This window comes from Pristiophorus japonicus, chromosome 21, assembly GCF_044704955.1.
Source record: "Pristiophorus japonicus isolate sPriJap1 chromosome 21, sPriJap1.hap1, whole genome shotgun sequence".
In the NCBI taxonomy this organism is placed as follows: Eukaryota; Metazoa; Chordata; class Chondrichthyes; family Pristiophoridae; genus Pristiophorus; species Pristiophorus japonicus.
Window position 1 is genome coordinate 42,616,882 of NC_091997.1, and position 18,218 is coordinate 42,635,099.

At 46.1% G+C, this 18,218-nt stretch overlaps 1 protein-coding gene across 2 annotated transcripts in view; it reads left to right on the forward strand.

Annotated features, from left to right (window-relative positions):
- The first annotated feature begins 1,824 nt into the window (after positions 1-1,824).
- The window catches only part of LOC139233970 (rho GTPase-activating protein 27-like), a 164,188-nt gene continuing 147,794 nt past the window's right edge, over positions 1,825-18,218 (forward strand). The window contains exon 1 of one of the 2 annotated variants that reach the window (XM_070864692.1): positions 1,825-2,833. In XM_070864692.1, the coding sequence (XP_070720793.1) occupies positions 1,835-2,833 (999 nt within the window). In that variant the 5' untranslated portion in view covers positions 1,825-1,834. The remainder of the gene's footprint in view (positions 2,834-18,218) is intronic. The other variant, XM_070864693.1, reaches the window with a different exon arrangement.

Here is an 18,218-nt window from a genome sequence, read left to right on the forward strand (position 1 = left end):
TCATCATAAAATTAGGTGCTGAATGTCTATGCCTGTCCTTTGGGAGGGGAGTGGGGAGCTGAGACAAAGGGAAGCAGCCAACAGTGGATATAAGACATGTTGAGGAAGTTACTGGAGATTGACAGGAATACTCAGGTAGTTAAAGAATGCGGAGAAGAAATGAATGCAACTTTACGACATGGGATATTCGTGACAACAACAACTTGCATTTTTATGCTACCCCTCACAGGAAAAATGTCTGAGAATTTTACAATGGGGAAAGGAGAATGCTTAGCAGGAGATTAGATTGCGGTTAGAGAGATATGTGTTTACACGTGTGGAGTCTCATTCCTTTAGGTTTTAATTGTTGGAGATTTAAAAAAATGTACAATTAAATTTTTTTTTTTACTTTTACTTCTTCTCCCTCTCTTAATCCAATCTTTCTTTCCCTCTCTTTCTGTACCTTATTTGACACTGAATTCACCATTCTAAATTACACTTCCTTCTCAGTCCTTGCACTGTTTATTTTACAATCCTTCAATCTGACGGGTTAGGGAGATACCCTGTTGCTCACTCAGGTCCCAGATACCCGCTTTCCCTCGCTGCGACGTTATCAGCTCGCACTTTCAGCAACTTGCCACACACAATTGTTTTAAGAACATGAACATGCAAGGGCAAGTCTAACTGACGGCAGATGCCGCTCGATGCTCTACTGCAGCAGATTCTGGCCCAGTAACTTTTTGAACGCAGTTTTAGATCTCCTTTTTTGTTCTCGTAAACATCTCCAGTTGGAGGGAATCCTAAACCCTGACATTTCAAGTTGCTCAGAAATTTATTTTCCTGAAGTTCTATTTACACGCTATCCAGAAAGCGAAACATTAGCATCCTCGACCAGGCCAACATCCCCAGCATTGAAACACTGACCACACTTGATCAGCTCCGCTGAGCGGGCCACATTGTTCGCATGCCAGACACGAGACTCCCAAAGCAAGCGCTCTACTCGGAACTCCTTCACGACAAATGAGCCAAAGGTGGGCAGCGGAAACGTTACAAGGACACCCTCAAAGACTCCCTGATAAAGTGCCACTTAAGGACTCATGTTCAGAGTGGAAGCAAGTTTTCCTCGATTCCGAGGAATTGCCTATGATGATGATGAGAAATGCAAATAATAATTTCAAGAGGTGGAAATTCAGTACTATCACTGTTCTAGCAGAAAGCTGCCCTTGAACGTGTGACGTGACTTGAACTGAGGCTGCTGTAAGTTTGGTAACGTTCCATATGCACACTTGTTTTAGAACAGACTCTGAGATCTCTCCCCACCCACATGCTCAATTGATAAGTGCCTCACCCAGTCTGGGTCTGATCCATGTGGAAAAGTCTCTCTGGTTCGACTGCCAGTCTGTTCCGAGTTAGCTGGTGTGAGCGGGACCAGCAATAGCGGAACTAGTTAACCACAAGTAGAAAGGGGGAAAAAACAACCAATTTTCTTCACCTGATTGCTATCCAGTGTCCTTTACTGGAAAGTGACCATGTGTGGTGCGCGTGTGCGTCGATGTGTGCATGCGCGCATATGTACATGTGGGTGTGTGTGTAGATGCCCACTGAGGACTTAACTGTGATGCTGTCCATGGTTGAATAACCTGCTGACACCATTCACACTATAGGCACACACATGAAGAATGGTTGCGTGGGTAAGTTACTGGAGATGAACAGCATCCATGGAACTGTATCCAGCATCAGGATTTGTTGCATATTGCTTATGGAATGAGATACTGATTGATGTTTCTTTCTCTTACAGCAATGAGTTGGTCTTGCTGAAAGGAATCTCACTGAAAGCACATAAACTGGGTTGGAGATGTCTGCAGCCACAGAGGAAGTGTTTGTTCAGGTTGAATTTAACTATGAGTATGCAGCAAGGGATGGAAGTCTCATCTGTATTAAGCAAAATGAGAAATATATTCTCGTCTCAAGAACTAATGACCACTGGTGGCACGTTAAGAAGGATGACCAATCCAAACCTTTCTACGTGCCAGCACATTATGTGAGGGAATTATCTTTGGAAGAACCATCTTCTCCTGGGGTTCAGTCCCCGAATGGATCTAACGTCACTGAACGCCAAAATGGAGGAGAGGCGAGCGAGACTCCAAGTGTATTTAAAAACCATTTTGATGTTGATAAAGATCCACTGCTGCACCAAGAACAAGAAGGGCAGAACATTTCCAGTTCAGACCCAATCCAGGAGAAAGAAAACCAGCCCAATTCAAGTCCCACTAAGGAAAAGGCTCCTTCATTGAATCCACTGGACAACGATAGCCCTCCGACACTGCATGTCTCAGCAAATTCTTCACCGAGTTCTAGTGCGGTACCAGATTTGGCAGCATATTACAGCGAAGTGAACAGAGCTCTTATGAACAACAAAGAATCCAATAATCAGAAGTTCACCTCTACCAAAGCACCGAAATGGCAAAGTTCCACAGTTAAAGTCCGCCCCAAACAGCGAGGTAACCACACACAAAGACTGAGCCTAGTAGGACAGTTTTCTCCATTACAGCTAGCTACTAATCCACAAGGCCTCAATCTCAATGCGGCAAAAGATGTTAGCCCGTCGGAAATGGTCAACCCACCACGACGTGCCAGCTTTAGCCATGAGGTCAATTCTAAACAACCTTATTCTGCAGAGATTGGCGCTGTGATATTGGAACAGCCAAGAACTGCGGAAACAAAGGACTCTGCCAACTCTAAGCATCTTCCACAAATGCCGCCTTCTGTTACTGAAAATGTTTACGAATCGATACCAGACCTACCAAAGTCAAAGACTAAAGCACAAAAACGGGAGGTCCACATTCCAACAAAGGTATGTACGCACAGGAGCATTAAGGCTTACTGGAGGGAAGGCAGATCTGCAATTTTGTGTGATTTTATCTGTCTGTGTGTGGAGGGTAGTAGTCACTGATTCGTAATCCTTGTTCTCTTTGCGCTTTTCTCCTTTTAGTCCTCCTTTCTGTTTTGCCCAGCTTTCTTTTGCCACGTCAGTTTTGGTTTATTTTGCCAGTTCTTTCCCTGTTTCAGTGCTCTGATTCCCAGTCTTGCCTTTCCTGGGAATAGTACCATGGAGATTTGCTTCAGTTTTGGGCTTTGTTATTAGTTGTTAGTTCATTTTACATAGAATTATATAGGATATACAGCACAGACTCAGGCCATTCAGCCCAACCAGTCCATGCCGGCGTTTATGCTCCACTCGAGCCTCCTCCTGCCTTTCCTCATCTAAATCTATCAGCATAACCCTCGATTCCCTTCTCCCTCATATGCTTGTCTAGCCTTCCCTTAAATGCATCGATACTATTCGCTTCAACCACTCCCTATGGTAGCGAGTTCCACATTCTCACCGCTCTGTGGGTAAAGAAGTTTCTTCTGAATTTCCTATTGGATTTCTTGGTGACTATTGTATATTGATGGCCTCTAGTTATGCTCTTCCCACAAGTGGAAACATTCTCTCTGTATCCTCTCTATCAAAACCTTTCATAATTTGAAATACCTCTATTAGATCACCCCTCAGCCTTCTTTTTGCACTTGTTTTAAAGTCCCAATCAAACATGCAATGTGACAGCCCTATTTTATTACACCACAGCATTTGAACAACTCTAGTACTAGCTGCGGAACCAGGAGTCAGGCTGAATGGGCAGCGGTCGGCTGCTGGCAGGGGTCGGCTGGTTATAGCAATGGGCAGGGGTCGGCTGGTTACAGCAATGGGCAGGGTTCGGCTGGTTACAGCAATGGGCAGGGTTCGGCTGGTTACAGCAATGGGCAGGATTCGGCTGGTTACAGCAATGGGCAGGGTTCGGCTGGTTACAGCAATGGGCAGGGATCGGCTGGTTATAGCAATGGGCAGGGTTCAGCTGGTTACAGCAATGGGCAGGGATAGGCTAGTTACAGCAATGGGCAGGGATCAGCTGGTTACAGCAATGGGCAGGGGTCGGCTGGTTACAGCAATGGGCAGGGGTCGGCTGGTTACAGCAATGGGCAGGGATCAGCTGGTTACAGCAATGGGCAGGGGTCGGCTGGTTACAGCAATGGGCAGGGGTCGGCTGGTTACAGCAATGGGCAGGGGTCGGCTGGTTACGGCAATGGGCAGGGATCGGCTGGTTACAGCAATGGGCAGGGATCGGCTGGTTATAGCAATGGGCAGGGATCGGCTGGTTACAGCAATGGGCAGGGGTCGGCTGGTTACAGCAATGGGCAGGGGTCGGCTGTTTACAATAATGGGCAGGGGTTGGCTGGTTGGTGGGATGGGTAGGGGTCGGTTGGTTACGGCAATGGGCAGGGATCGGCTGGTTACAGCAATGGGCAGGGATCGGCTGGTTACAACAATGGGCAGGGGTCGGCTGTTTACAATAATGGGCAGGGGTTGGCTGGTTGGTGGGATGGGCAGGGGTCGGTTGGTTATAGCAATGGGCAGGGGTAGACTGGTTACAGCAATGGGCAGGGGTCGGTTGTTTACAATAATGGGCAGGGGTTGGCTGGTTGGTGGGATGGGCAGGGGTCGGTTGGTTATAGTAATGGGCAGGGGTAGACTGGTTGGTGGGATGGGCAGAGGTAGACTGGTTGGTGGGATGGGAAGGGGTAGACTGGTTGGTGGGATGGGAAGGGTAGACTGGTTGGTGGGATGGGAAGGGGTAGACTGGTTGGTGGGATGGGAACGGGTAGACTGGTTGCAGGAATAGGCAGGGGTCGGCTGTCTGCAGGAGTTGTACTCGGAGGAGGATTTTACATCAAACATGGGCGACTGATTATTTTGCTGATTATGTGACTGTTATCATGGACCGATTAACAAGGTTCAAAGGGCTCTATAATCTTACAGGCAGAATAAAATGATTTCATAGCTTAAATACTACAGCCCCCCCCCCCCCCAAATGAGTTGTATAATTCTGTTTAATTATTCAATATATTCACATCTATCTATGAGTATAAGTGGTCTGCAGATGGTATGTAGAAAACCTGATTAATGTATAATCTGTTTAGGACCTTAAAATCCCTATTGAGGCTCTGAATTAACAGAGAGACTTCAGGGTTTATAGATTATTTCATCCAGTAATTATAGCAGACTCATAGGATTGCAACGCCGGATTACAACTCCAAGCAGAAGGAAATATATTTTAAGATGTTGTTGTAATTTGATAAATTTATACCTGAATTATTCTTCAACCGATTGCATCAGAAACAGGTTAACTTTTCTTTTGCCTTATTTGAAGGATCATTCCATGCCCAGAATTACCGCCACGCTGTTTCAAAGTATTTCACTGTATTCTGCACTCCAAGGTGTCTTTTTGAGATATGATGCGGCACTTGAATGCAAGGCTTTCTCTCGCTTAACGTTTCTCTTTCCCTCCTCTTTTAACAACCCCTCTCTGCTGACTTTGTGTGTCCACATTGCCCTTCAGAGGAGGGAGGGAGCTGGCCCGGGCCAAGGACTTGCTCTAACTGGCTGATGGGTTGTGCTTTACTGCAAGGTGAGGTTAGGCCTTTTGACAACCTGTAGCTCTGTAAGCTGCAAAGTTGCCCCAGTGCAACACATTCCACGCCCTCCAAGTACGGTGAAACCTGAATTTTGGGGTACAAGCATGTGGTTGGCTTCTGATGGTGGAGGATGGGACCAGAATCTCTCTACAGCATGAATGTCGGGCACTGAATGATGAGAACTACTCATGGCCATAACACCTTGTAGCAATTGGTACAAATGATGAAGTTAAGAAGGCTGCTTTTAGTGACACCATAAGTCCAAACCAGAATGGAGATGAATCAATCCACAGTCAGTCATGCCTGGAGACTGCACTGCTGTAAGTGACTATAATTTTACACACATAATTTGTATTCTGTAACTATCCTCCACTTATTACATTTAGGACATTTTGCTATGTTAAAGGTGCTATATAAATGCAAGTTGTTGTTTAGCTGAAGAAATAATCCTGCTTTTTTCGGGAGATTTTGCTGTAATTTCGGTCATGAATTCTGTTTTTTGTAGTTCATAGGCTCTGTTTGCTGAAAATAGACTGTTTGCTGTAAGTCCGGCCTTGCCTTCAACTCATTGGCTGACACTGTGGTGTCAATACTCACTGTGATTTTAAAAAGAAGCCTTTTTCTGGGTGAGGACTTTTACCCCTCCCCTTCTCCCAGTGCGCCGGTGTTGCATTAAAAGATCATTTTCCCACAGCCCCTTCTTAAAGGGGAATGTTCATATTGACCTGCTGATTGGAGCAGGGCACAGAAAAGAATGCTTAGAAATGTGGGTTACAACGAAATAGTATAAACAAAGAAAAAATATGTTGACATTCCAACCTTGAAGCCAGGGTATGACTACTTTTTAGTCACAAGATAATTATGGGTGAGGAAGGTCATTGGGCCATGTTAGTTCATGCATCCAGTCTCCCCATTGCAGTATCCAACTAGTTCTCAAATGATTCCCTGGCGTTTGCTCCACTACTCCATCTGGGAGTCCATTCCAAGTGTCGATGCACGAAGAAAAACGTCCCGATATTGCTCCTAAATTTGCCCTTTACTATTTTGAACATGTATCTCCTTGTCCTACTTTCACAATTTAATTTGAAGTAATTTTCAGGCTTTCTATTCCCTTTACTACCTTATAATTCCATAAGGACACCTCTTGGGTGCCTCCTAATCCAGTCCTATTGGCCTAGTTTTTAATCAGGCCTCAGACAGGCCAGGGTCTAATCTATTGCATACACAGTTCCCCACTCTAGCTTTCTTAATGTATAATATAGTATTAGGCAGTCTCTTGTGTTGAAAATGACCCGCTTCTACACCAAAAATAAAGATGAGTTCACAGGTGTTTCCTTGAGGGACCTGACATTCCAGGTCTCGAGCTACATCTTGAAAGGTGGAAAATGCCTGTGTGTCAATTCTTTTAACATGGAGTGGCCATTGCACACCAGCCACCACACAGGCTTGACAGAGCAAGGCCTTGGTCCAGTTGCAAGGGTTAACCAAGACGACTGACGACCAAGCTCTGCTGCGCCATCCCTGGGCCATGACCCCTTCGCTCCTCTATTCTGACACAGCCGCACCTGGGCCACGACCCCCCCACCTGAGCCCCAACCCCGCCGATCCCGGGCCCCGACCCCAACGCCCCCGGGCCCCAACCCCAACGCCCCTGCGCCCCGACCCCCTGCTCCTGGGCCCCGACCCTGCCACTCCTGGGTCCCGACCCCCCTGCTCCTGGGCCCCAACCCCGCCGATCATGGGCCCCGACATCATCGATCCTCCACTGCTCACCACTTCCGATTGCTGCTCCCCGCTGGGCCCAATCACCGTTCCCCGCTGGTCCCGATCTCCACTTCCACTGGTCTTGATCTCCGGGCCTCACTGCTCCTCCTCCAACTGTGTCCCGACCCCGCCGCTGGACTCGTTCCTCTCCAATGGGCTGTCTGGACTCCGATGAAGTCAATCCAGTCATCCCGCTACAATCCGTGGCACTCCTGGACCAGCTCGCGCTGCTCCCTGCAGTGGCTGGCTCCTGCTTTTATCCCTGACCTGCTGCGATGATGTTCACTCACAGGTCGGGGGGCACTGCCTGCACAAATCTACTTGTTATTTATTACCTCCTTCTGAAAGGGCACTCAACAATTGGCTAAACGTCATTGTAAATTGTAATACTGTCGTTTATTATTTTGGCTTCATAACTCGGGTATTGTATTGTGGAAAAATGACAACTGGTCACCACTAGGAGTGCCATTTCCTTCTGACCAGACTACAGTGAATGAGGGCAACTGGCAAATGTACTCCTTTATTGAGCTCTGATTGGGAGCAAATTCATAAAATGCACTGTTCTAGAAATTATGCATTTAATAACTACTAGTGTTTGCTCACATGGGGATTCCTGTCGTAAAACAGTGCCTAAATGTTTTTGTTGTGGCACGTTTTGAACATACCCAGAACTTGTTCATATGTTATAAGAGCGTAGGCATTTCCGTTTATGCACTCAGAACATTTATGGGTTAAATTCACCTTCGCCAGAAACGGGTTGCACCCACCGTTTTTCCTGTGTTTTCACCACCGCGGTGGTTGAGGTGGCCTCTTACGCAAAATTCAGCTCTTTGTCTTTTTTTTCGAGCAGGGCGGAAGTCGGTCATAATGGGGGCGAAAGTGGGAGCGGCTGGAATCTCCGCCTCTGTCGGTCATCAGCGTAGCGCTCCCATGATGTCATCACGTTGGCGCGTCACCACGTCTCCTTCACTTAAAGGGGAGAGCCGCTGCGAGCTCTGCGATTATTTTAGTTCTGTCCACTGGGCCACCGGAGAGGGTTTCAGCCGGGCCACCGACCTGGCACCCAAGCGGGAGTGCCAGGCTATCTGCTGACAGCCCAGCCGAATCCGGAAGCATAATTGTCTGCCCGTCTGGCAGTCGGCCGACAAAAAAAAATAAGATGGCGGCCGCAGCAGTGCGCCCTCCCCTTTAATGGCGACCGCACCGCCATTTTACATACATTGCAAACACAGTGCACCAACACAAAAAACTGTCGGGGGCACCAAGCGGCAGCTGCAAGATCTTTTTAGGTGTATTTTGCTTGCGGGGCAGGTGATCGGTGGTGTGCGCTTTGATGACGCACTGAGAAGGGTTCGGCAGCAGCGGGGCAGAAGCGGGGACCGCCGGAAAAACAACCGAGGAGAATTTCGTGAGCGGCGGCTCTGCGACAACAAATTTGACATCGCTGCACGACCGCTGCAAAAAGAAGCTTTATCGGGAAGCTGAATTTCGGCCCCTTAATGAGAGTGGAGCTTGTACACACATGTGCAGAGTTCTCTCCTGGGCCTGCGAATGCCCACAACAACCAGGCAGCTTAAAAAAGGTACTGCCAGCTGTATATTGATCTCCGATTGTAATTATAAGAACATAAGAAATAGGAACAGGTGTAGGTCATACGGCCCCTCGGGCCTGCTCCGCCATTCAATAAGATCATGGCTGATCCGATCATGGACTCAGCTCCACTTCCCTGCCTGCTCCCCATAACCCTTTATCCCCTTATCATTTAAGAAACTGTCTATTTCTGTCTTAAATTTATTCAATGTCCCAGCTTCCACAGCTCTCTGAGGCAGCGAATTCCACAGATTTACAACCCTCTGAGAGAAGAAATTTCTCCTCATCTCAGTTTTAAAAGGGCAGCCCCTTATTCTAAGATCGTGCCCTCTAGTTCTAGTCTCCATCAGTGGAAACATCCTCTCTGCATCCACCTTGTCAAGTCCCCTCATAATCTTATACGCTTCGGTAAGATCACCTCTCATTGTTCTGAATTCCAATGAGTAGAGGCCCAACCTACACAACCTTTCCTCATAAGTCAATCCCCTCATCCCCGGAATCAACCTAGTGAATCTGCTCTGAACTGCCTCCAAAGCAAATATATCCTTTTGTAAATATGGAAACCAAAACTGCACACAGTATTCCAGGTGTGGCCTCACCAATATCTATGTAACTGTAGTATGACTTCCCTGCTTTTATACTCCATCCCCTTCACAATAAAGGCCAAGATACCATTGGCCTTCCTGATCACTTGCTGTACCTGCATATTATCCTTTTGTGTTTCATGCACAAGTACCCTCAGGTCCAGCTGTATTGCAGCACTTTGCAATCTTTCTCCATTTAAATAATAACTTGCTCTTTGAATTTTTCTGCCAAAGTGCATGACCTCACACTTTCCAACATTATACTCCATCTGCCAAATTTTTGCCCACTCACTTAGCCTGTCTATGTCCTTTTGCTGATTTTTTTGTGTCCTCCTCACACTTTGCTTTTCCTTCCATATGTCCATTGACAGCTGTTGGCAGGCTGTAGCATTCCTGTGTATATTCTATAATGTACATTTTGGTTCTGGAAAAAAAATCATTTATAATTAAATAGTCCAACTTGCAGATGATACCAAGCTAGGAGGGGCAGTGGTATCAGAGGAGGCAACTCCGAAATTACGCAATGAATTGGACAGAAATGTCATGTAGATATGGGAAAAGTTCTATCTATGGAAAGGAAAACTAAACAACAAGTGTACTATATGAATGGGGATGAAATAGCTCAGGATGAAGCTGAAACAGACCTAGGAATGTGAGTAGATTTAACAGTAAACATTTCCAACCAATAGAGAGCAGCAATCCACCAGCCAATTGGATGTCAAACTATATTGTCCTAACAGTGGAATACAAGTCCGAGGTGGTTGTGATCAAGCTTTGAAATGCTCTGGTCAGACCACACCTTGACCACGTCCACTTCTGGTCACTGAAAGGCAAGGCAGACGTTCGAGTGCTGGAGGCCATGCAGAGAAGGACCGCGAGGCTGATTCCCAGCGCCAGAGGTCCGAGTTATGAGGACAGACCGGATAGACTTGGGGCTGGATTTTCCACTCCTGGTTGCCTCTGTTTTCGCCCCGGAGGGGCGGCAATAGCGACGGTGAGCTCTTCCGGGCGGGCGGCCAGCTTCCAGCGCCACGCGGGGGTTTCCGGAGCCGGTTTCGGCGGGGCGCAGAGCAGCACCGCCCGGAAGAAGCGAGCCGGTGTACAATGGCCCTGGTTGTGACACCGGCTCGCTTTTTGACTCCCGTACGCCCTGCAGCGCCCCCTGCTGGGACCGCCTGTGAAAACGGGCGGTCCGAGCTGTAGCGGCCGCAGTGAGGTAAGTAATGTCCACCTCAGGTAAGTGTGATTGGTTTTTCTTTTATTTTTTGCGATTTATGTTGGTGGCATGGGCTATGTATTGGGAATGTTTTTGGTGGGTTTTTTCAGGGTTTCTTATCCTCCCTAGGCCTCTCATAGAGCGCTCCCAGGCCGGCTGTTTAGCTCAGGATCTTCGCATGCGCAACTGGCCAAGCGTCCTAAGAGGTATATTTCACCTCCCTTACTGCTCCGACCCACACTCAGGGCCCAGCTGCCTAATTTTGCTGACTGAGGCACAAACTTTTTCCAGGCGGTATCTGGATCACTCTATGTCATTAACACCCCGAAACCCTAAAAGCCGAAAATCCAGACCTTTGTGTCAGTTTAAGCTGAAGACCCCATGAGGCGATCTTGTGTCAAATTGTTAAGGATACAGAAGCAGAACAAGGGGACACAGGTTCAAACTAGTAAAGGTTATTTTACAACTCATCAGGAAATTCTAGTGCACACAAAGAGTGCTCAATGTGTGAAATAAACTTCCAGATAGACTAGCGGAGGAAAAAACTCTGGAATCAGTTAAGAAAAAGATGGTTTCTGCGGTGGGGTGGGGGGGTAGTGGGGAGGAAGAGGGGGTTAGTGGGGGGGGAGGGGGTGGTGGTGGTGGAGAGGGGGGCAGGGGGAGGGGTGTGGAGGGGGTGGTGGGAGGGGGCGCAGTTAGGATCTCTCTGAACACTGTCGAGCCCTGTAAGAATTTTATACGTTTCAATGAGATCACTTCTCATTCTTCTTAACTTTAGAGACTAGGCCTAGACTACTCATTCTCTCCTCATAGGACAATACCTCCCACATCCCAGGAATCAGTCTGGTGAACCTTTGTTGCACTCCCTCTAAGGCAAGTATATCCTTCCTTAGGTAAGGAGACCAAAACTGTGCACAATACTCCAGGTGTGGTCTCACCAGGGCTCTATATGATTGCAGTAAGATTTCTTTAGTCTTAGCCTTCATTACAAAGGGATTGGAGTATAACAGGATGGCAGACATGGTGAGTATTCCAGTAATATTCTGGGTTAATGTTTTCTATATCCTTGACAATTTGACAGAGGATTGCCTCTTTGCTTTAGTGATCTTGTAAAAGGAAATCCAGTTCGAGTGGAATCATTGACAACAGTCACATTTGAGCGCACTTTGTTGTGATCTTGTGGATTAACCTCGGAAATCATGTTTATTTTTAAACCTACTTCAAGGTGACAGATCTATTTAGGACTTGTGCAGGACACATCTGGGGTGATTACCTATGATGCACATACACCTGTCTACCTGTCTGGAATGGATGCAGACATGTCTGTCTACTTGACTGAGATGGATACACATATACCTTTCTATCTGTCTGGGATAGATACATATACATAGAAACATAGAAAATAGGTGCAGGAGTAGGCCATTCGGCCCTTCTAGCCTGCACCGCCATTCAATGAGTTCATGGCTGAACATTCAACTTCAGCTGAGGGCAACGGAGACCATCGCCCGTCCCTTCGGACGTCCCATCTATCTCATTGACTGAGCCCAATATAAACATACCTGTCCACCTGTCTGGGACAGATACGCAATATCTATCTGGGTCAAGTAAAATGATCCTCCAATTAATTGTTGACTTATTGTTTCTGTCTAGAAGAAGCATTTTAGCTCCACTAAAACCTAAGAATCAGGGTGATGCAGCAATACAGAACCACTTCAGTCTGTAGTGGAATTGTCTGAATGCATCTTTCTACCAGGAGTTTACATGGGCTGCACAGAGTCCATGAGAGAGTAGGTGGTACATGGCCCATTAAAGGAGCAGGCTTGATGGGCAGAAAGGCCTTTTCTTGACCCACCTTTCTTAAGTTGCTTTTATATTGATCTTGTGTTGCCAGCACCCAGTACACGCAGACCAAGCTAAAGCTTCCAGATTTTATCAGACCAGTAGCCAGCGGACCTGTTTTTAACTGGGACATCCAGACTGTCACTGGTCTAGCCGACTTCAGTGGCAGCATGTTTCCTGTAGTGACATTGTGATTCTCATCCTCGGAAATATATATTTGCCCTGGAGTGGGTGTAGCGTAGATTCACCAGAGTGATCTATTTTTTTATTCATTTGTGGAATGTGGGCATTGCTGGCAAGGCTGGCATTTATTGCCCATCCCTAATTGCCCTTGAGAAGGTGGTGGTGAGCCGTCGCCTTGAACCGCTGCAGTCCGTGTGGTGAAGGTACTCCCACAGTGTTGTTAGAGAGGGAGTTCCAGGCTTTTGATCCAGTGACGATGAAGGAACAGCCAAGTCGGGATGGTGTGTGATTTGGAGGGGAATGTGGAGGTGGTGGTGTTCCCATGCGCCTGCTGCCCTTGTCCTTCTAGGTGGTAGAGGTCACGGGTTTGGGAGGTGCTGCCGAAGAAGATACCGGGGCATAAACGGTTAAATTGTGAGGACAGGTTGCATAGACCAGGCTTCCATTCCCTCGAGTTTAGAAGGTTGATAGATGATCTGATTGAGGTTTATAAAATGTTCAAAGGATTCGTTAGGGTAGATTCAGAGAAACTATTTCCTCTGGTGGGTGAAACAAGAACAAGGGGGACATAATTTTAAAAGCAAAGCTAGGCCATTTAGGGGGGATTTCAGGGAGCACTTTTTCACACAAATGGCAGTAGAAATCTGGAATTCTCTCCCCAAAAGGCTATAGATGATATAATTGGCGCTTTCAAGACTGAGAGCGACAGATTTTTGTGAGGTAAGATTATCAAGGCATATGGCGTGAAGGTGAGTAAATGGAGTTGAGATACAGGCAGTCACGATCACATTGAATGGAGAAGTGACTGAATGGCCTACTGCTGTTCCATTGTTCAAATCCCTTCCTGGCTTTGCCGCTACCTATCTCTGTAACCTACTCCAGCCCTACAACCCTCTGAGGATTCTACATTCCTCCAACTCGCGACCCTTCTGCAACCTTACTTCTTTCACCCCACCGTTGGTGGCTGTGCTTTCAGCCATCTAGGCCCAAAGCCCTCAAATACTGTTCCTAAACCTCCCTGCCTCTTCTCCTTAAGACTCTCCTTAGAACCTATCACTTTGACCAACTTTCGGTCATCTGTCCTGATGTCTGCTTCTTTGGCAAGGTATCAATTTTTGTCTGCTTCCGCTGCTGTAAAGTGCCTTGGGATGTTTTGTTACATTAAAGATGTTGCATAAATGTTGTTGTGATGATATTGGCATCCACACGCGCACCCTGCTGTAGCCTTGGATAGTTTGGGAGCCTGAGGTAACTTCGTGTCGAGATCCTGTGTGTCAGTTCACGGACACACAGTGGCCAAACTCTCAAGGCCAGTCTGTGCGTGAGCGATACTGTGAACTGCATGGAAACTGGCTGGAGAACTGGAAGTAAACATAAGGGATTTTAAAGTGCATTTAGGTCATTCTCCCCCAACTCGAGCTGCAATGTGAAAGCAGCGTTATATCTTTATGTTGATGCACCTGCCTTATTTTCAGTTACACCGGAACAGATGGTATGTACTGAAGGAAAGTAATGAATATTTAGTATACCTTACCCTACGCACAACTTTTCATCTGTATGAGCTTAGAATTAAGTTTTTCACTTTTCAGTTTAACCTGTCCAATATTTTTAATTAATATAGGCATATTTTAACATCCTGCTTTGTCTTCCACTGTCTATAACCTTCATTGTCAGCCGTGGCGCAGTGGTAGCATTCTCACCTCTGAACAGAAGGTTGTGGGGTCCAGTCCCAGGCCATTGAGTTGAGCACAGAATCTAAGCTGCCACTTCAGTGCAGTACTGAGGGAGTGCTGCACAGTTGGAGGTGCCATCTTTCAAATGAGACTTTCAAACGAGGCCCCCGTCTGCCCTCTCAGATGGACCTAAAAGATCCCATGGCACTATTTTGAAGAAGGGAAGAGTCCTGTGTAATGAGACAGGAATAATAAATGATCTCCTAGTAAAAGATCCTCTCGGAATGAGTGATCATAGTATGGTTGAATTTGTAATACAGATTGAGGGTGAGGAAGTAGTGTCTCAAACGAGTGTACTATGCTTAAACAAAGGGGACTACAGTGGGATGAGGGCAGAGTTAGCTAAAGTAGACTGGGAACACAGACTAAACGGTGGCACAATTGAGGAACAGTGGAGGACTTTTAAGGAGCTCTTTCATAGTGCTCAACAAAAATATATTCCAGTGAAAAAGAAGGGCGGTAAGAGGAGGGATAACCAGCCGTGGATAACCAAGGAAATAAAGGAGAGTATCAAATTAAAAACCAATGCGTATAAGGTGGCCAAGGTTAGTGGGAAACTAGAAGATTGGGAAAATTTTAAACGACAGCAAAGAATGACTAAGAAAGCAATAAAGAAAGGAAAGATAGATTACGAAAGTAAACTTGCGCAAAACATAAAAACAGTTAGTAAAAGCTTTTACCGATATATAAAACGGAAGAGAGTGACTAAAGTAAATGTTGGTCCCTTAGAAGATGAGAAGGAGGATTTAATAATGGGAAATGTGGAAATGGCTGAGACCTTAAACAATTATTTTGCTTCGGTCTTCACAGTGGAAGACACAAAAACCATGCCAAAAATTGCTGGTCACGGGAATGTGGGAAAGGAGGTCCTTGAGACAATCACTATCACTAGGGAGGTAGTGCTGGACAGGCTAATGGGACTCAAGGTAGACAAGTCCCCTGGTCCTGATGAAATGCATCCCAGAGTATTAAAAGAGATGGCGGAAGTTATAGCAGATGCATTCGTTATAATCTACCAAAATTCTCTGGACTCTGGGGAGGTACCAGCGGATTGGAAAGCAGCTAATGTAATGCCTCTGTTTAAAAAAGGGGGCAGACAAAAGGCAGGTAACTATAGGCCGGTTAGTTTAACATCTGTAGTGGGGAAAATGCTTGAAGCTATCATTAAGGAAGAAATAGTGGGACATCTAGATAGGAATAGTGCAATCAAGCAGACGCAACATGGATTCATGAAGGGGAAATCATGTTTAACTAATTTACTGGAATTCTTTGAGGATATAACGAGCATGGTGGATAGAGGTGTACCGATGGATGTGGTGTATTTAGATTTCCAAAAGGCATTCGATAAGGTGCCACACAAAAGGTTACTGCAGAAGATAAAGGTACGCGGAGTCAGAGGAAATGTATTAGCATGGATCAAGAATTGGCTGCCTAACAGAAAGCAGAGATTCGGGATAAATGGGTCCTTTTCGGGTTGGAAATCGGTGGTTAGTGGTGTGCCACAGGGATTGGTGCTAGGACCACAACTGTTTACAATATACATAGATGACCTGGAAGAAGGGACAGAGTGTAGTGTAACAAAATTTGCAGATGACACAAAGATTAGTGGGAAAGCGGGTTGTGTAGAGGACACAGAGAGGCTGCAAAGGAATTTAGATCGGTTAAGCGAATGGGCTAAGGTTTGGCAGATGGAATACAATGTCGGAAAATGTGAGGTCATCCACCTTGGGAAAAAAAAACAGTAAAAGGGAATATTATTTGAATGGGGAGAAATTACAACATGCTGCAATGCAGAAGGATCTGGGGGTCCTTGTGCATGAATCCCAAAAAGTTAGTTTGCAGGTTCAGCAGGTAATCAGGAAGGCAAATGGAATGTTGGCCTTCATTGCGAGAGGGATGGAGTACAAAAACAGGGAGGTCCTGCTGCAACTGTACAGGGTATTGGTGAAGCTGCACCTGGAGTACTGCGTGCAGTTTTGGTCACCTTACTTAAGGAAGGATGTACTAGCCTTGGAGTGGTACAGAGACGATTCTGGAGATGAGGGGGTTATCTTATGATGATAGATTGAGTAGACTGGGTCTTTACTCGTTGGAGTTCAGAAGGATGAGGGGTGATCTTATAGAAACATTTAAAATAATGAAAGGGATAGACAAGATAGAGGCAGAGAGGTTGTTTCCACTGGTCGGGGAGACTAGAACTAGGGGGCACAGCCTCAAAATGCGGGGGAGCCAATTTAAAACCGAGTTGAGAAGGAATTTCTTCTCCCAAAGGGTTGTGAATCTGTGGAATTCTCTGCCCAAGGAAGCAGTTGAGGCTAGCTCATTGAATGTATTCAAATCACAGATAGATAGATTTTTAACCAATAAGGGAATTAAGGGTTATGGGGAGCAGATGGGTAAGTGGAGCTGAGTCCACGGCCAGATCAGCCATGATCTTTTTGAATGGCGGAGCAGGCTCGAGGGGCTAGATGGCCTACTCCTGTTCCTAATTCTTATGTTCTTATGTTCTCTCCAGTGTCCTGGCCAATATTTATCCTCTCAACCAACATCACCAAAAAACAGATTATCTGGTCATTATCACATTGCTGTTTGTGGGTGTTTGCTGTGAGCAAATTGAGTGTTGCATTTCCTACATTACAACCACACTTCATTGGCCATGGCAGGCACTATACAAATGCAAATTCTTTCTTTGGTCGAGCAGGATTGCCTGAATTGTAGGTGTCTCAAAAGGACCCATAAGTGCAGTTCCTCAGTTGATCCAGCAGGGGGCCCCATTGCGTGATGCAGGAAACCCTCCTGAGAGAGTTTGGCCTCCCATCCTGAGCAAGGCCCTTCTGCAAGTGCAGCTTAAACGGGGATTGGACCTTGGATCTTGGCCTGTAGTTTTCAAAGAATAATAGACGTACTCGAAGTATGAGAATGCCAAAACACCAGAAAAGTTCCAAAATCCCATGTAATAAAAATGGCATTTAACACGAGGGGAAACATTCTCTCTGTATCTACTGTGTCAAGCTGCCTCATAATCTTACACATTTCAGTAAGATCACAAATCAGTGGCCTTGACCTTTTGAATTCTCAGGTTCAGAGTAATGCAGCTACCTGTTTTCCATGGCCTTTATGTAAAAGTGTTTGCCCTCTTGTTGTTTCTTCACTTAAATAAGTATCTTTGCAACATAATTCAATTTTCAGGATAAATTCAATCTGAGTAAAGAAAGAGAAAAAAGAAAGACTTGTATTTCTATAGCGCCTTTCACGATCTCAGGACGTCACAACGCGCTTTATAACCAATAAAGTACTTTTGAAGTGTAGTCACTGTTGTAAGGTAGGAAATGCAGCAACTAATTTACAAGATCCCACAATCAGCAATTTGATAACGACCAAATAATCTGTTTTGGCGATTTTGGTTGAGGGACAAATATTGGCCAGGACAACAGAGAGAACTCGCCTGTTCTTCTTCGAATACTCCTTTGCTTCCACCTGAGAGAGCAGACGGGGCCTCGGTTTAATAGCTCATCCAAAAGATGGCTCCTCCGGCAGTGCAGCACTCCCTCAGCAGTGCACTTGGATTGTCAGCCTAGGTTTTGTGCTCAAGCCCCTGGAGTGCGATTTGAACCCATGACCTTCTGACTCAGAGGAAGTGCTACCAAAGCAGAGATTTATATGGAACTAGTGGGTTGAGCATTCACTGTCTATGAATTTTGAAGTGGGCATTGCATAATGTCAAAATTCATTACATTCTGACAGGACTTTAGACATTCTCTGCCTGTTTAATTCCTGGATAATTCAAATAGGTTTTGTGTAACTGAAAGAAGAAAC